Source organism: Atta colombica, unplaced genomic scaffold, assembly GCF_001594045.1.
Source record: "Atta colombica isolate Treedump-2 unplaced genomic scaffold, Acol1.0 scaffold22, whole genome shotgun sequence".
In the NCBI taxonomy this organism is placed as follows: domain Eukaryota; kingdom Metazoa; phylum Arthropoda; class Insecta; order Hymenoptera; family Formicidae; genus Atta; species Atta colombica.
The window spans coordinates 141,446-159,653 of NW_017259316.1; the positions used below are offsets into that span (position 1 = coordinate 141,446).

An 18,208-nucleotide genomic window follows, 5' to 3' on the forward strand; every position below is an offset into this window, starting at 1 on the left:
TCTAATTCCTTCATAAACATCAACACTTGTAAAAAGTTTCAAGTGGTCACAGTGGATTTTAATTATCTTCTGTTGAAGAAATATAAGCTTGCGGAATTATGAGATTTTTCTCTAACTTCGTTGAACTATTTTTCGAAGTGACATTAAATCTTTCGCGCTTGCCTTTAACGATAAAGTTTTGTCAATTATCGAATTTATCGGTTTGTCAACAGTTTGAAGTAAAATTTACTTCAAATTGTACATAATCATGTATACGTATTAAAGCTACGTATTACGTCGTACGTGAATATAATTAATATATCGCGAACATCGCTCGTCTTGAGGAACATTACATTGTAAAATGTTAAAATTACATTGTAATATTTTTTCAGAATATAATCGTATATAAGTAGATCAATTAATTCATTATAGTTTCTTTGTTATTATATTTTATGTGCAAGATATACTCGCCTATAACTGTTTATGCACTACATTTCATTGCGCATATTTATAAAAATAATAAAATATTTACCAAAAAATATATTAATTTCAACAAATATCAATTGATAAAACATTTTCTAATTTTCATTTTTTAGCATTACAAAAAAAGTTGAAAGACATTGAATGAAAGATATATTGAAAGAAAAAGTTAAAAAATTTATATCTAAGAAAAATTTCAAATTCATTCAATTTTGAAATATCTTTCTAGGACTATAATAACTGATTTTAGCTCAGCTTTGAGTTCGTTGGACGCGCGTGTTAAACACTCTTGTAAAACTCTTGTAAAACTTGTTCCGTAAAACATCGTACATCAAGCAATTTTACTTTGAGAAGTCCGATTGTATATGTTTCTCGAAATACATCTGATGATTAAACACGTTGTCAAACTTAGAAATGATTTAGCTTTTCATTTCATGTCTATGTCTGTAATTACGTTCAAGAGGAGATATGCATGAGAAGTTGAACTTAAGAACTAATGTTCCAAAATTTATTCCGTCAATTATTTCCAACTAATGCTTGTTAATCATTTATTTATACTTTCTTTCTTGACGATAATATCGTCGATGATGTCATCGATGATTATCGAATTCATATTTATTATTACTATCGCATTATCACGAACCTTCTAACACTTTAACATGTTCAACATCACTGCTAAGATTATTCATACCTTCCATCTTGAATTTCTTCTTCATCTTTCTTCGTTCTCTTCGTTTATGACTTCTTGTTCACGACAATATTTTAATCGGGAATTGCAATATCGTTTCGCAATAATTGTCGATTAGCGTGAATCGCCACAAATTGCTCTGGATTGTTTTTATCCTAGTCAGTTCAGTTAACTACTTTACCACCAATATTTCTGTGGTATATATGGCGCCATAGGGACCTGGCCGCTTCCGGGATATGCAGTAGGTTCCATCAGCTTGGATTGGCAGGGTTTGCCATCTCTCACTAGCACTGGCACGGCGACTCTTCTGGGCGAGCAACCGCTGCCACCGGCTTCAACACGTTCACTCGCCGCTCTCTTCGTTTTGTACCTGTGATTCTGGAACCAGATCTTCACCTGAGTCGGCGTAAGGCGAATGATAGAGGCCAAGTGCTCTCGCTCGGGCGCGCTCAAATAACGCTGCTGACGGAAACGTCGCTCTAGCTCATAAGTCTGCGCTTTGGAGAAGAGCACGCGTCGCTTGCGTTTCTTATGCTCGGTTTCGTGGGGTTGCGACGTCTCGTTGCCATTCTGTTGCTCGTCCTCAAAGTCCTGTGACTCTTCGTCCTTCGATGATTCGTGACTGTTCTCCTGTTGTGACGGAAATGACATATCCGAGATCGCCGGGCTCGTCGAGTCTGGTTGTTGAAGAACTGGAAAAATAAAGAAAAAAAAAAAAAAATTAAGATGACATTTTCTTGTATTTTAAAAGATTCTTATTTTATCACTTTCTTATTTTTTTCTAATTGATATTAATCTTGAAGTATTTGTAGAAAAGTTACATTTTTAACATAATGTGAAATATTATTCAAAAAGAAATTTTTTGTAATTAATTAAATTAACCTTGTTATACACTTTTCCGTGAATTATTTACGTAGATCATTGATGTAGTCATCAAAATACATAGTTAGATAGAGTGACGCAGAAGTATAGTGTTTAGTAATCAACTGACTCAATTACTTGATTGACGTTAACGAATTGCAGCTGCAATTCGATTCAGCCGACATCGATTGCTCTTAACGTTGATTACCAGCAGATGCTAGCTTGCATTGATTTTTTAATAGTTCTTCTAATCACACTTTATTCTAATCACAATTAGACAGTTAACTCTCGTAATCTGAATTTATCTTGTTAAACTTGACATGGAACTTTTCTTTGGATATAAATTTTTCTTTCCATCCCTCTTTTCCAGATATAAATTTTTCTCTCTACAATATGTCTTTTATTTCAATACCTAAACTTTTGTTTCATGACGCTAAATAATAAGAGAATTTATTTAATTAATTATGAAAATAGAAGCGATTGAATATACAAACTGTTACTATAATTCACGATTTAACGCGACATAATGAAAGATTAAATTTAAACAATACGTAAAATATGAAACGATGATAAGGCAAATGTCATTTCACTGACACGGTAATTATGCTACGAGAAATATACATACAATAACTTTATTTAGCGAAGTGTAAATGTTACGACCTGGCCGAGATACTAGCTAATTTCATGTACAACGTCGGGATACTGGCTTTCGTTGTAGTACAATATGCTTTTGTGAGCGATCCCCAAACCCGCTTGGGGAGGGTGTGAACCAATATAAAGCCTATTTGATACCCCTGCTGGACCCCATGGGATCAACCATATCATTTTCATGGGAGATTAGATCGTGCTCGCAGTCGTACTGTGATTTCAATTAAATACTCGCTGCCGAATAATGTCTCCAAAGGAAGCTACGCGATGGCGACGAAGGAAGGAACGACGCGTTCTCTTTACTTATTTATCAAAAATGTCTTTCTGACTTTAGCTTCGTGTTTATATACACAATTGTGTATACATTTTATACTCGAACAATATATAAAATATACACTGAGAGAAAAAAAATGGTTGCAAGTACTTAACTATAATTAACTATATTTAACTATAATTTATAGTTTTTTTGGGTCTATTATAAATTTATATAAAATTAATAATAATTGTAAAAAAAGCTATAAGAACGCTGATTATAAAAAAGCGATTTTTAATAATAATCAAATATAATATCTGATACATATATAAACCTTGAACGTTTCAACTCTATTTCGAGTCATCTTCAGCAAAACCCTTCATCTATTAACGCAAAAAAAATGAGATATTGCATCGCAAAATAATTTTTTTTTTACGTTAATGGAGAGTTTTGCTGAAGATGACTTGAGCTCAAGATGATAGAGCTCATTATTAAAAATTATTATTAATAATTATTTTTTATAACCAGCGTCGACTCCTATAGTCTTTTTTACATTGTAATTATTATTAATTTTATTAATTTAAAGGAGTCTAACTAGATATTAGTTCTTTAAATTGTTGTCATTGTTAATTATAAATTTATAATTGTTTCAATTGTGCACATTATAATTGTTTCAACATTAAAATTACAACATGTGATCATTACAACTATAACATGCATTAAGGTTTTTCATATCTCTTAGGTATTATTATACAATATAAATAGTTAGCAAATATTAAAAAAAATAATTATATTCTATGATGATGATTGCATTTATTACATAAAAATGGTTATTTTTATTTATCATTCGAAATATTTTACTATATTAATAGTTCAAGTTATCATAATTTATAATATAATTTTTTCATATTTGAGAGAATTATACATGTAAGGTTATTATTACTAATATTTTTTTTTTATCTATAGATAATAATAACTATAAAACTGGATCTCCTAACCATACTTTTTTTAACTATGTAATTATATATATGCAAAGAGTAAAGTATCAAATACTTTACTCTCTCTGTATATACAATTCCTGTTATTTGGACTTAAACTTGTTTATCGAGGAATTTAGTGAGGAGAGTAGATCAATTAAGATTTAATCTAATCTCTTTCTTAATATAAAAATAGAGATAGAAGAATTTTACATTTTCATATTCTGTTTGAAATTCTAATTATAACAAATTTAATGTGAATGAAAGAATCTAACATGAGTCTAGTTCGTACAATTTTCCAAGATTTACCCAGGCCGGGATATTTGACTCCGTCTAAACTTTTTATAAATCAGCTTCGAGAGAATTCAGTGTAATCCTAACACTATCTACCGAACAATGTAAATGTCTGATATAAAAGAGATCTACTCAATCGTGCTTTTCCCCTCTTTATCTGTTACAGGACCGCAATTATTCGCGCGTGATGCGTTTCTCAACGGTTTGACACGTTGCCTGAATTTTTCGCTCATGCAAACCGTGGCTACGGAAAAAGGAGACGGCAACGCGGGATAGGTCGTCGACGAATTTTTTGGGCGTGACGATACCGATTCATTTGGGGGGTCGAGGACACGGAACCCCTCTCTCGCATCTGTCCCCAACTCAACATCTGTCCTCTTTCGCGGACCAATCGCTGTGCGGTACCCACGAGGACCTTTTACAGAACCATTAGATCCTGCTTAACCCTCACGGACCAATAGTGTAGGGTGCTAAATAAATAAGGGTTTCTATCTCGCACCCCCTTCCCCGTCCGCCCGCAAAAGCGCGTATACGTCCATTCTGCTGCGCACCAGTGAGAAAACTTGCGTCTTAAATGTGCGTCTTAATAATAGTGCAACGATCGAAAATGATTAGATCTCATTCCTTAGGATGCAAGTGATTTGGATAATGCAGTTAAAATAATTTATTTATTACGCGCATTTTCTTTAAAAGATTAATTCTCTAAATTTTTTGGAAATTTCACTCCAAAAGAATGAAAATACTGAAAAAGAGTAAAAATATATATACTCTTGAATAACAGTGACAGATTTTTTTGATTTTTTTGGAATAAGATTTTAATCTTTTGGAGTAAGATTTACTTAAAAAAATTAGTAAGATTTCTTTCCTTTGGAGTGAATCTCTCTCTAAAAGAATGAAATTTCATCTTAAAAAGGAACGAAAATTTTCAACAAAAAAGAGTGAAAATATTTCCACTCTTATTCAAGAGTGGAAATATTTTCACTCTTTTTCAGTAGTGACTATTTTCGTTCTTTTCACTGAGAGAAATATTTTGTATGGAACCAAAGTTATGTTGCTGACACAAAAACTATTTGTTGATATATGACCAATTAAATCGTTGGTTACTACGATATTAATTTGTTGAATTTATTAAATGAACTTATAATTTAATACAAAATTGTTTTGTATGATGTTTATAGATCTTTTGTGTAGTTAGAAATAAAACATTTTATTACCGGAACAAAACAATTACATACAAATAATATATAACTCTCATTTTCTACAGAGTGAAATTATGTTTGACATTTTTGAACTTCCTTAGCTTAGCAAAAGTATATAATAGATTTAGATTTTTGATTACCAATCGCTCTGAAAAAATGGTTGTTATTACAATTGGCCATGATGTGGCGAGAGCCGAGAAATGTATGAAATTAGTCTCTAATTGTCCCAGCTTTATACAGATAGATGTCGAATTTCTCTTACGAGAAGACAGGTCATCTTTGACCGCACCTTGAAACACTTCTCGCTCTACCATAGTGATTATTTTGTTGAAATTACTTATTTTGTAATGGCAACTAAATTTTACATTATTATTTACAAAACGTAAGTAACCAAATAAATTTGTACTGCTAAATAAAAAAATTTTATTCATCTAACAAAAAATATTATACTTTTGTTGTTGCTATTTTAACAAAATAATCTAATCAGCCACTTGTGAATAATTCTCTTCTTTTTATTTATCATTACCATATCTTTTTTCTCAGCGTTGAAGTCAAAAAAAAAATGTCACTCCAAGAAATTTAGAAAGAATAATTATTTCTTAGTACAATTAAATATACACTTTCAAAATTATGCGATGGATTTTAATAATTTGGTGCCGCGTATGCCTTCGATTTGTAAACAATTAAATAAAGAATAATTGTATTTGTTCGCTTACCATTCACCTCCTCCAAGGGTTGAGGTAATGTTGTTGGTAATGCCGGTCCAGTTGGCCATCCTAATAATCCAGGTGGAGGCGGTGGTAGTGTACCCCTGTTCAGATTAGTGTGCATAGGTTGCAACATGGCGGTTGTGTGCTCCAGAAATTGCTGGTAAGCCGACGGCATGTCGGTAGCCGTTGGTAAGACCGTCGTGGTACCTAGAACATAGTATTATAGTAAATTTATTAATTTTCTTCTTTTATCCAAGTAAAAATGTGCGTAGTAAAGAAATTTCTAAAACTTTGAAATTTTTCTGATTTTAAAACTACATTAATTTAATTAAGGTGAATTTTTTTTATAAAATTAATATATTCATATTTTAAAATAATAAAAATTGTATTATTTTATAAATTTTGTCAGTTCTAACTTGCAACAAATTAATATCAGATATATTTTTATAATTATATTTAATTAATACAAGATAATTAATACAAAGATAGCAAATGTTCTTCTTTATTACTATTTAATCTAATTTAGTTAATTTAATAATCTAATAATTTTGATATTACCTTGCACGTCTGGTTCTTCTTGCGACGGTTTGGCATCGTTTAATTCCAAAATGTCGCTGATGGCAAAACCAGAAGTTCTAGCCGGCATTTTCATACTTTCCAATAGCCTGTAACAAAAAATTACACAATTACTATAATTTTAGCCTCGAACAAATACTGTATATATAAATAATGTTAAAGAAAAAAATTTTGATATTATATAGAATTTTCATAAAAAATAAATTGGTGTGTAAAAAGATAATATGCACTTGATTTTACGAATTTATGTGCACTATTCGATTCGTAAGATTGTTAATGCAATCTTAAAACTTTGTTCACATGACACTACGTGCTTATTAAATCAGTTCTTCCTAATCTCTCGAGATACAGCGATGAATAGATTGATATTATGTTTCAGATATTATGTTATACTTATCAGCAATTAATTAATATATTACATAATTTTAATTTTAATAAAATATACGTATATATCGTATATTCATAGCAAGTTTGAATGGAAGTCAAAGATAGATGTGTTTTGCGAACGGATTTTGCGAGGATTTTGCGTTGGACAGTCAATACAAAGATCGCTTCTTGACGGTAAGATTTAATTTTCGAGATCGTCACTGGTTTCGGAAGCTGTGTGATGATCGTCAAAAAGCCACCGGCCTTTTCAGGACCCGATTAAAGAAATGTCTTTAAGGGTACAATACCTGTGCGCGTTTGACTACAATCAACCTGTCTTCGGACCTGTGTATAGAAGTAAATTTTTGGACCCGCTTACTAAGCCATACGAGCCATTATCGCGTCACGTTTGGCTAGACGTTCCAATATATTCCCAGCACGAAGTGCGGATGCTTCGAATAACCTTTTTTGGAATACATTCTTTTATAGACTGCCGTTTGAAAATTTTGGTGGACACAAGAAGTTTGCGACGAGTTGAGATGATAATTATTTAATATAATTTTTCGTTATGTTTTAACTCGTTTCAATTTTCAGTTACGAACGTGATTTTAATTAAAACGACGGTTTTTATTTAACAGAATTTTATGCACAGAAAAACTTAATAAGTCTAATTTATTTATTTATTTTAATATGCCATCTTGACTTAATTATGTAAAAATCAAATTAAAATATCAGAAAGATAATGCCGCTGAATTGAAGTTTTTAGAGCCGATAATTATTTGAAAGTGCCAGCGTTGAAATCGCTCGTGATTTCAATCTCTTCTAATTATAATATTTTTTACATTATTTGAATTTTATCGTCAGAAAATCATTATGATTTTTTGTCACTAAAGAGTTTCTCTTTATGCAATAGAATTTCAATTATCCAAATTAGAGAGATAATTCAGATAAACGATTGCTCCAAATAATCAATCAACTACAAAAAAAAGAATATATGAAGTTTATATATGATATCTTATATTATGTGATATCTTGTTTATTGTACGATATTTCAAGATAACAAGATAAAAATTAGAAATGAACTTCTATATGTTTGTAAGTTCCAAATTACTGATATTAGAATTATTAATAAAGTCCACAGATATATAAAACTCTGAACATAATGTGTGCTTGAGCAAATGGACATAAATGAGTTTATTTTTGTTTCTTAGATTGTATCCGGATAATCTTAATGATAATAGTCATTGCTAAACATCATTTAGACAAAGGTTAGAGCGAGAATTGAATTTACAAATATAGTAATGAAAGAATTATAAAATAAGTAATAAACTTCAAAACTTAAATTTTAAAGCAGAACTATTTTTAATGTTAAAAGTATTAGAAAAAATATTTTTATTTGTCAGGATTTATAGTTCATAGTATTTAGATCAAATTATATAATTCTGATTCTCTCTCTCTCTCTCTCTCTCTCTCTCTCTCTCTCTCTCTCTCTCTCTCATGTACTGCATCTCTCTATATTATATTATAAAATATATTAATATAATATCTTATATAAATTAAATGCAATTGAATTATATATTATATATTATCTTATATAGTCGGCATCACCGAGAGCTTAATATACGTCTTGTCATGTAAACATAGAGTATTTAGTGATGATTTTTTTGGTGTTGAGTATATGTGCAATCAATAAGTGATCTAGTAAATATCAAGGATATCGAGAGCCAATCGGATCAATGATAATAAGCGCACAATAATAAGCGATATATCTTAATGAAGCCAATAAAGTCACATGTAAGTATTTGAGGGTCGTAAAAATCCGAAAAGATATTTAAAAAATGACATTACGATCGACAAACCCAAGTTTTTTCAATTTATCTATTAGAAACTAGACTATTTCTTATACATTATTAAAATTTAATCACTATGCATGTTCTTACAATTACATAAAGAAATTTTTATTTATAATGATATATCTGATAAGTGCAACAATTCTCTTATTATTGTTTTAAATTAAATAATTTTAGAAAAAATTAAAAAAGTAAAAGGAACTAAAAACACATCAATCTTATATTTATTTTATTTACCTAGTGTTTAATGCGAGTTGACTGTACCAAACATGATTCAAAAGACTAGCCGAATATGGTAATAACGGCCAGGGTAAAAGCTTATTTTTATCTGCCATTTTGAGATTTTTAAATTTATGATTTTTATTTTTATTAGCGTCGATACATGTTACACTCTTTAACGATGGCACTATTAAGGTTTAAAAAGATCTCTTTTAATTCATCACGTATTTGTTTTTTCTAACCTTTGCTTTCTTATCTTTTCCAACTGCTCAATAATCAGAAATTGAATTTAATTTCTTTTCGTTTAATAATTTAGAAGATTTCTTCCTTCTATCTTTCTTTTTATTCTTTCATTTTATTTTTCTTCTTTCACCTTCACTCATTTTGCACAATACGGATGAAAATTGAAATTTTTGTCTTCTATCTTCCACGCGTATAGATCTTTAATTTATAATTTACTGTTCTTACTTCAAGAAAATTAACGGTGCATGTGTATTATATCTTTTCTATAGTACATTTCTTTATTTCAGCTTGAGTAACTTTTATAGAAATCTGTTTGGTCTCTTCTATTTTTCTATGATTGCAGCTGCCCATGATATTTTCAGTTCTTCTTTTCTTCTTCACTTTCTTCTATCTTTGTCACACAACACTGTCATTTCTATTTTACCATAAATAACTGATTTTTCACACAATGGCAATTCGGATATGTGCAACGAAAGTCTAGCACATATATCCGAATAATTAATCCGATTAATCCAATCACCGATTCTTACGCCGTTTTTTTGAGACACTCGTCAATTATCACTAACACAAATAACTATTAATGGATTATGCGAAAGACTCTGCTCGAGTGAGGTATGAAAAGCAGGCTACCGATTCCTTTTCGGAGCTGCTGAAGGACTCTCCTTGTAGTTTTTGAGTGTCCTCGACGAGCACTTGACGGCTAGTGTTCTCTACCTCGAGCAGTTTCGCTTGTCAAGCACCCTCAAAGCGCAGGGCGGGTTCTACGTGGAGGCGGGGATTTCTCGTTCATCCCTCCAGCTCGTTCTCCTCGTCGCATATCCCTCCCTGCCATCGACACCCGGCTGTAACTTGGGGAAGCTTTTTCACGGCAGAAGCGTCGAATAGGAGAATATTTTTTTTTATTGTTATTATACTTAGAAGTCTCATTTAAAAAATAAATATAATGATAATAATATATTTCTGATGAAAAGTTCGACTTTTTTTGTCTTATTTAAACAGCAAGTAATTTATTAAAGTTAAACTGATATTTTTAAATATATAAAATAATTTATTTTTGACAATTACAAAGAAAGCAAAAAATATTTGTAAATTTTTCAAGATATGAACTGGTTTTATTGCGACCATTTACAGAGATCAATAACTAAGAGTTCCTTACATATGAAAAAATTTAACTTCTTTAAATAGCACAATTTGATATAATCTTTTTTCCAAAATATGATTTGATATATAACTTTAGCAAAAGCGTTTTTGCTAACCAATTCTAAAAATTCTAAAAATATTTATCGCTATATTTTTTCATGGAAAACGTGCTATATTAATTTTTTGTATATGTTAAAGTTTCACACTTGTGTATTCTAGCAAAGTTTTGGCACTTTTAGCGATCTTATAGGGAAGGATATCCCTTGCTCGGGAGACTCCGTGCGACTGGTAATGTTACCGGGACAAGTTGCCGAGGGGTGGAACCGTCAGCCAACCAATGGGATAGTCGCGTGTCGGGAAACCCTCGCCCGACAGCCCGGGGGTTGATTTCAATCCAGCTCGGCGAGCGAGCCAATCGCCGGGCTTCATCGATCAGGGGGCTTTTTACACCGAGAGCATACTTTATGTCGAGTGTTAATGTGAAAGAGCATTAGCGGTGCTTTTACCGTGTCATTTCGATTTTTCACTCGCACTCCTTCCCTCTACCCCCGTCCTATTTTCTCCCTTTCCTCTCCGGACCTCGTGGCACTCAGATCGCTGTCTATTGATACGTAAAACTGGGTTAGAAGCGTGGTCGCGACTTACGAGTGCACACAAATGCGAATATAAATGCGAGATACACGTATGATCAATCAACTCACTGTCCTCTTTTAGGGGCTTGTTTGCTTGAGCAAAAAACCGAATGGTGTCAATTCGAGTATAATTGAAGAGACTAAGGGAAGTATATGCTTAATTTTATGAAAACCGAGATATTCCCTCACAAAATAAAATATCGTATACGTTATTAATTTAAAAATAAAATAAAAAACGGGCAATTAAGACCATTGATATGCAATAATTGCGCAAATCATATACAAATATTTCGATTGTATTTACTGATTACATAAAATAAAGAACTGAACGTTTCAGCTGTATTCGAGTCATCTTCAGCAATCCTCAATCATAATAAAAATTGTTCACATTCAAATGTTCATAGCGTAGTGAAAATACATGTGCAATAAGTAAGTCTCAACAAATTCCCATGTCCGAAGTATAAGTAACCATTATAACTATTATAACATTATTATTAATTTAATAATATGATAGATAATTAATATTAAATGAAATCTTATAAATTCTCTGAAGTTGAACTTTCTTATAAATTTCACATACAGCACAAAACTTGCAGTAACATTATTGCAATGTTTGCTTGGTACTGTAATATTGCTGGAACGTTGCAATATTGCTGCAGTATTGCTGGAATATATGATCCTGTATGCCAGATATGTATTTATTAAGTTTAATAATCATACTGAGCGAATTTTATTCTTTCAATTATAATTTTTTCAGGCACTGCTTACTAAAGTAAGAAATTTCAATTAAAAAAAGCGAAATCAAATTGAAGATGTCATCTAAACCTGTAACCGAAGAAGTAAATGGACGGAATAATCAAATAAGAAGTAAAATTTGTTGCGACAGGTAAATAAATCAGACTGTCAGCATAATTCGGACGAAGAGTGTGACGGTTAATTTTATAGTGAGACATTTATTACGTGCGCGTTCCGTGACGATCAGGTCTCCTTTTTTACCCTGATAATCATGATGCTCGCGCGCGTGAAAAAAAGACATGATGCGCAACGACAAGGCTCTGACCTGATTTCTTTTTTATATCCACCCACTCACTTATTATTCACGGACACGGTTTTATTACGTTGACGCGGTAGATAAAGTCGATTATTTTGCGATTATCATTCGGTCCAACACGTATCATCCGTCGCATAAAAGTAATTTCAAACCCTGCGATTTAATCAAATCGAATTCGCTTCGACCTTTTTTCATGATATTTTGATCACAGATAAAATATTATCACGGTAATATCGAAGCCATATTACATGTCAGGATCGTACAGTATTATTGATTACCAAATATGTCAAGATATTGTCGATTTACGATGCAAAATATTTTGCAATATTTTTTGCGTAATACATCGCATGTATCACACAGAGAAACGATGAAAGATTTAAAAATTTAGCCAGATACAAATCTGAAAATAAATGTTATCAGATCATCAAAATAATTTTGTAAGAGCTTAAGCTGATCACTAGAATGTTAAAACTTTTTGCTGTGTTGTTCATTACCTTTGACTTTCCACATAAAAATTTTAATAATCCAACAAAATTAGATTTTTAAGTCTGTATTCGGTAAAAGTGTCCTCTTCATATATTTTATAATTCTAAGGAGAAAATATAAGTGTATGTAAAGGATATAAAAAATATAAGAAAAATAAAATTTTTATTCAGAAATTTTTAGTGAGAAAATGTCTTTCAAAGAAGGCGAATTTCGCAATCCACGTTCTTTGGGGTCCCTAATTTATCTTAAACGTTTCTCAATATGGTTAAATTTTAAGAAATATTTGGGTGCTCCATTTTAAACAGGGGATCACACTTTTGATCTCCCGGTTCAGCCGACTCTTCGAAATTGATGATTCGTCGGACTCGTTGATGTCGTTGAATGGAATCGCAGGTTGTATCCAATCGCAAGAAGAGAGATGCGCACCTGAATGCGGGCACTCACAATAAATGCACGCGCGTACCGACGGTAGCACGCTGGAAAATGGGGTTTCGAAAAGCGCGATTTAGAAACGTGGAACAGGTAAAAGGACAGGAGCGACGATGGGGCGAGTTTCCGGTTTATTCAGACCGGTCGTCATACAATCGCGCGGCTCCACCATACAGAAAGTCAAAAAGTGCGGAAGAGGGTGAACCCGACTTTTCTGCTTTTCTCATAGCTGCGTCTTGGTCAAATTTATAATCTGGAAATAAAATCTAACGGCTACCGGAAAGCAGGAAAAACACTTGTATTCCGTAATGGTCAAGATGCTGACTTTTAATTATTTTATGTGTCTGAATTACTAACATGACGATTATGTACTACAAATTATACCATTTATAATATACTTATAATATAAATTTCTAATATATATTGAAAATATATATGATATTAATGATAATGATTACGTTTTTATGAAAAATTCTGATATGATAAATAACTTAAATAGAAAATATAATTTGTTATAAATTGATTGTATTTAAAAATTTACAAAGTATTTAGAAACTGATTATTATTTTCAGTGATTGGTGTTACATAAATATTTAATAAATAAGGAATTAAACTCCTACAGTATAAAAATTGTAGCAACAATGCTGCAACATTGCAGCAGTATTACATCGATGTTGCTGCAAATTCTGTGCTGTATGGGAAGAGTGCATTCTATAAAATAGATTATGATATGTAGTTGATATCGATGTTATAACAGTTTTGTGTTCAACAGCATTGATAGATAATTATTAAAATTATTCAGTCTACCATAATCTTATAGAAAAATATTATTGCGCGTGCTATAAGATCTTTACTGTTAGTTTATAAAAGCTCAGAATGGCAGTTTAAGAGCTCAAATGATACGTGCATTGGTTCGTTGTGCATTGCATCGGCTAACTCGGTTAGAATCGTGTTCAACACGAGAAAGAGACCCGCGAGACGTCCGTCGTTTTTCTCGGATTTCTCCTTTCCCCTCGATCCGCTCCTTGTCCAGGAAGTTCCAAGCATTGGCGGGAAAAAATGGAGAAGTCTCGAGCTCTCGGGGCAATCGAGCAACATTTGCCGGGATCCCACGACTGTTTGGCGATAGCTGTGCCAACTTGTTTCGAGCACGCAACCCAATTTGTCTGCGTCTCATTGTTTTACTGCTCTCTCCCGTTCCCCGCCATGGATAGTAGTCGCTTCACCGGTGCAGTCGTGCTCGCGAATTATTGTAACCCTCCAATGATCGAGTGGAGTCTTCCCGAGCTTTCTAGTTTAATAACATTTTTGAACGCAAAAACTTGCGCGAGTGCAAACAATATGACGGGGATTTAACTTAATATTTGAAAATATTGTTCAGTATTAATTTATTTGCAATACTTAATATGTTCATATCCCAGTGAGACGGAATCGATATCGAATCGATGTCGATTTAATAATGACGTCGAATTAACATCGATTCAATTGTCATTTTTCACCGGGATAGATAAGAAATTTTTATGAGAGAAGATATCATATTTTAGCCAAAAAACAGCAATATTTTTAGTTACTTATTGATATTACGTTAAAATTAATTTGAGTAATGAGTATTAAATGTTATAAGTGTAAGTATTAAAAGTGTTAAAAATATATTATATCATTGAAATTTTATATTTCTTTTATTTCAATTCTAAGTTAGTAAAATCTTAATGCACATTATTTTATTAAAAGCACAGCAACTTTAAGTTTTTTTTCTGCGACTAATTGATTTTGACCGCTGACTCAACCTTCATTTTTACGTTGTAGGGATCGTTCGTCTCCATATTAGTATTCGATTCGAACCCTTAGTAAAATGTAGCAGTTAACAGTTTATCGCTTATTGTAGCGGTACACAGAATTTTACTGTCACTAGCAGTTCAAATTAACCAGGTGGCCAAACAAAGAAATCCTTCTCGTTCTCTTGTTCTGTCTCTCTTCCTTTCTATTTGAAATTGGCTGCTGTTTTGATCATTTTTTTATATTCTTTTAAAAATCTCGAAAGTACTTTCGAAAAGCCGTGAAAATCCGAAATAAATGTTTATCAATAGAAATCGTCGGAAGATCTTAACCGAGTTAAAGGGATAGTTTTTTCAAACAGCAGATTAACTCGGATGGTTATCCTGTTAGATTATCCCATTCATTTTTATACTTTTAAACACTATAATAATCAGATTTTACTGTTCAACTTGATGCTAAGAATGCTAAGAAGCATTTTTTGATCAATTAGTAAAATTTCTTTCTTCCGATTGATCAATCAAAAACTTCGAAGCATTTGTAGCGTCAAGTGGACCATATCTTTAATATTTAAGTAATTAAATAGATTCATTCAAATACATTTAAGTAATTAAATAGATTCATTCAAATACATTTTGCAAATTTTTTCTGAGACAATAAATTTGTGCTCTGGCTATATGAAATTTATGGATAGTAATTCGGAGATAATATATCAACAGAATCTTCTTTAAAACAATAATTGGATTTATTAATATGGATTAATTAATAAGAAGTTTTTGTATTTCTAATAATGTTTAATAATTATTCAGTTAAAATTTAATAATTTTGATTGAATAATTTATAATTTTGTTTATATATAATATTTTTATATATTATTATATTAATATTTATATGTATTATTATATTAATATTTATATGTAATGCTAATTATTAGATAATGAGTATATAATAAGAAATATAATATTGGAAAAAAAAAAGAATATTATTTTTTAATGTTAGCAGGTATTCTTTTCATCTCAAATCGTTAGGTTTAGAGGGAGACGTAGGGTCAAAGCTTAGTTTCGTAAAAATACTTGTCGGCCGAGTGGCCACTTGACACTTCGGATCTTGTCGTTTTTAGAATTCGGGTATCCCGGAAATCGTGCTATATTGAATGACCATTCACCGATTTTGCTGGATATCTCACCATTAACATCACAATATCGGTACCTGCTCTGACGCAGCAGTCGAAAAGAAAAACACCTGAGATCGTGCCGACGATCCTTATATTTTATTGCTAGTACGTGAAGAGGAAAAATTTCCGTTAAGTATTTCGAGTAACCCTGACCATCTCGGAACTGAACTTTTTTTTGTTCGAGGTATGATATTGCATTTACAACGCAGATAATTTTTTACAAATATGCGTGTGGTCATTCATACAGCAAAGACGTCCTATGAATCCAGAGAATGACTTTATGTCCAATGAATGTCATAAGAATATTTCCAAGACATTTCTCAGAAGTATGCTATGTTAGATTTGAACAGTCGAGTATTATTATTTAATCTCAGATTATGAAAATGCTCTACTCTTCTCTCTCTCTCTCTCTCTCTCTCTCTCTCTCTCTCTCTCTCTGTAAGATATTACTTCAAGTGGCTGTTAAAGAGCGTAGTAAATTTGGATAAACTTGAAAGGTTCTGAGAAAGACTGAAAAGGTTTTCCCCCTTTTCTCAAATCTTTTTTCTCACATCGAAATAGAACTATATGGCTTATTGTAAAAAATAACAATAAATATCATCGTGTATATTTTATGCTCAAAAATCTCTTTATGAGCAATGTTTCAAACAATTCTCTACTTCTTAAAATTTATTATTTCGTTGAATAACTTCCATACTTTCACAAAGTTTTAACTACATAGTGTAATAAATAATCAGAAATGGGGGGGGGGGGGGGGGAGGAAGAGATGTAACGCATTACTTGTAACGCCGCTATTGCTTTTTTTTTAATAATGATCTGAAACGATCTAAAAACATCACAATCTTTTTATGACATAATAATAAAAATATTAAATAGCATTAAACGAATTAATGTTGTATATTATACAATATTAAAAAGTAATCGATTTTTTATGTCATTATTAAATTTTTTTTGTAATACTATTATTTGCAAAGATGAGAAGTAATCTATTACTTGTAACATAGTTACTTTTTTGTAATAATGATTTGATGATATTGCAATTTTTTTACGTAATAACTTGACGTAAGAGTTGGAACAGTTTGACTTTTATATTACTTTTCAAAACGATAACGGTGTTACAAGTAACATATTATTTCCCATTCTTGCAAATAATTATCTTCAAAAATGTAAAAATGACATAAAAAGTTACTTTTTAATATTTATATTAATTGCATTTAATATTATTCAAATATCTTATACTTTTTAAAATATTTTTAATAAGCAACTGATAAAAGAGTGAAATATATTCCGCTTTAATTACATATTAGATAACAATTTCCATTAAACTATGAAATTTTTCCTTCTCGAGTGACATGTCTTATTAATAATGAAAAAAAAAAAGATAATTTTAAAATATTTAATATTATTGCAAATAATTAAATATTAATATAGTTAATAAAACAGCTGTGCTCTTTATGCCGTCGCTTGAAATACTTCTCTCATTATGATTGACTGAAAAAAAAGCAGACGGAATTTGGCGGAAATGGATCGAAGAATATCTTACGTTCATTCATAAAGTTGCCACAAAGGGGGTGATAGGCCCTGCAGCAGCATGAATGAACGTAATATTTAACTTAGCTTTGACCGGACAACGGATAGGTCTCCAGGGTCACTTCTTTCTTATTCAAGAGGTTTGTTGAGAAGATTTCTTTTCCACAAAATAAGACCCTCGTTCGAGTCGCATGTTGTTAGACACGATCTGGACTCGGCATGGCTCGTTAAAGCCACTAGCCACCGACGTCGTTTAAGAACCGCTTAAGATGTTATTGTAAGTATAGTAGAATGATGATTTTTCTTTTTTACAGTTTTCACAGGTAGTGAAAGTGTTCTCGTGTGAAATGTTAAACTGCACTCTTAAAAGTTCCGGTTTTCCTTCAAACGCATTTGTGAAGTACGTATTTGTGAAAGCTGTTACGTTCCAATTAATCGGATAAGTTGAAGATATTGTTATACTACAATAAAAAATTAAAGGGTAAAAATTAGGAAAAGTACAAAATGTTAAAGATTAAAAATCTGAATTGAATTTAATTTTAATTAAAATTTTATTTACGTCAATCTAAATTAATTTTGTGAAACCCTTCGAAAAAATGAGTAACTCATTATATACATTTGGTTTTTATTATTTTTGGTATAATTATATA

General features: G+C 31.4%; 1 protein-coding gene across 2 annotated transcripts in view; it reads right to left on the bottom strand.

Moving 5' to 3' along the window:
* Window positions 1-733: 733 nt before the first annotated feature.
* Window positions 734-18,208, bottom strand: part of LOC108687889 (homeobox protein Nkx-2.2a-like) — an 18,938-nt gene continuing 1,463 nt past the window's right edge. The window contains exons 1-4 of one of the 2 annotated variants that reach the window (XM_018193912.1): window positions 9,119-9,216; window positions 6,648-6,754; window positions 6,096-6,296; window positions 734-1,839 (exon numbers count right to left, since the gene is read on the bottom strand). In XM_018193912.1, coding sequence (XP_018049401.1) covers window positions 1,325-1,839; window positions 6,096-6,296; window positions 6,648-6,754; window positions 9,119-9,216 — 921 coding nt within the window. In that variant the 3' untranslated portion in view covers window positions 734-1,324. Of the gene's footprint in view, window positions 1,840-6,095; window positions 6,297-6,647; window positions 6,755-9,118; window positions 9,217-18,208 lie in introns of those variants that run through there. The other variant, XM_018193913.1, reaches the window with a different exon arrangement.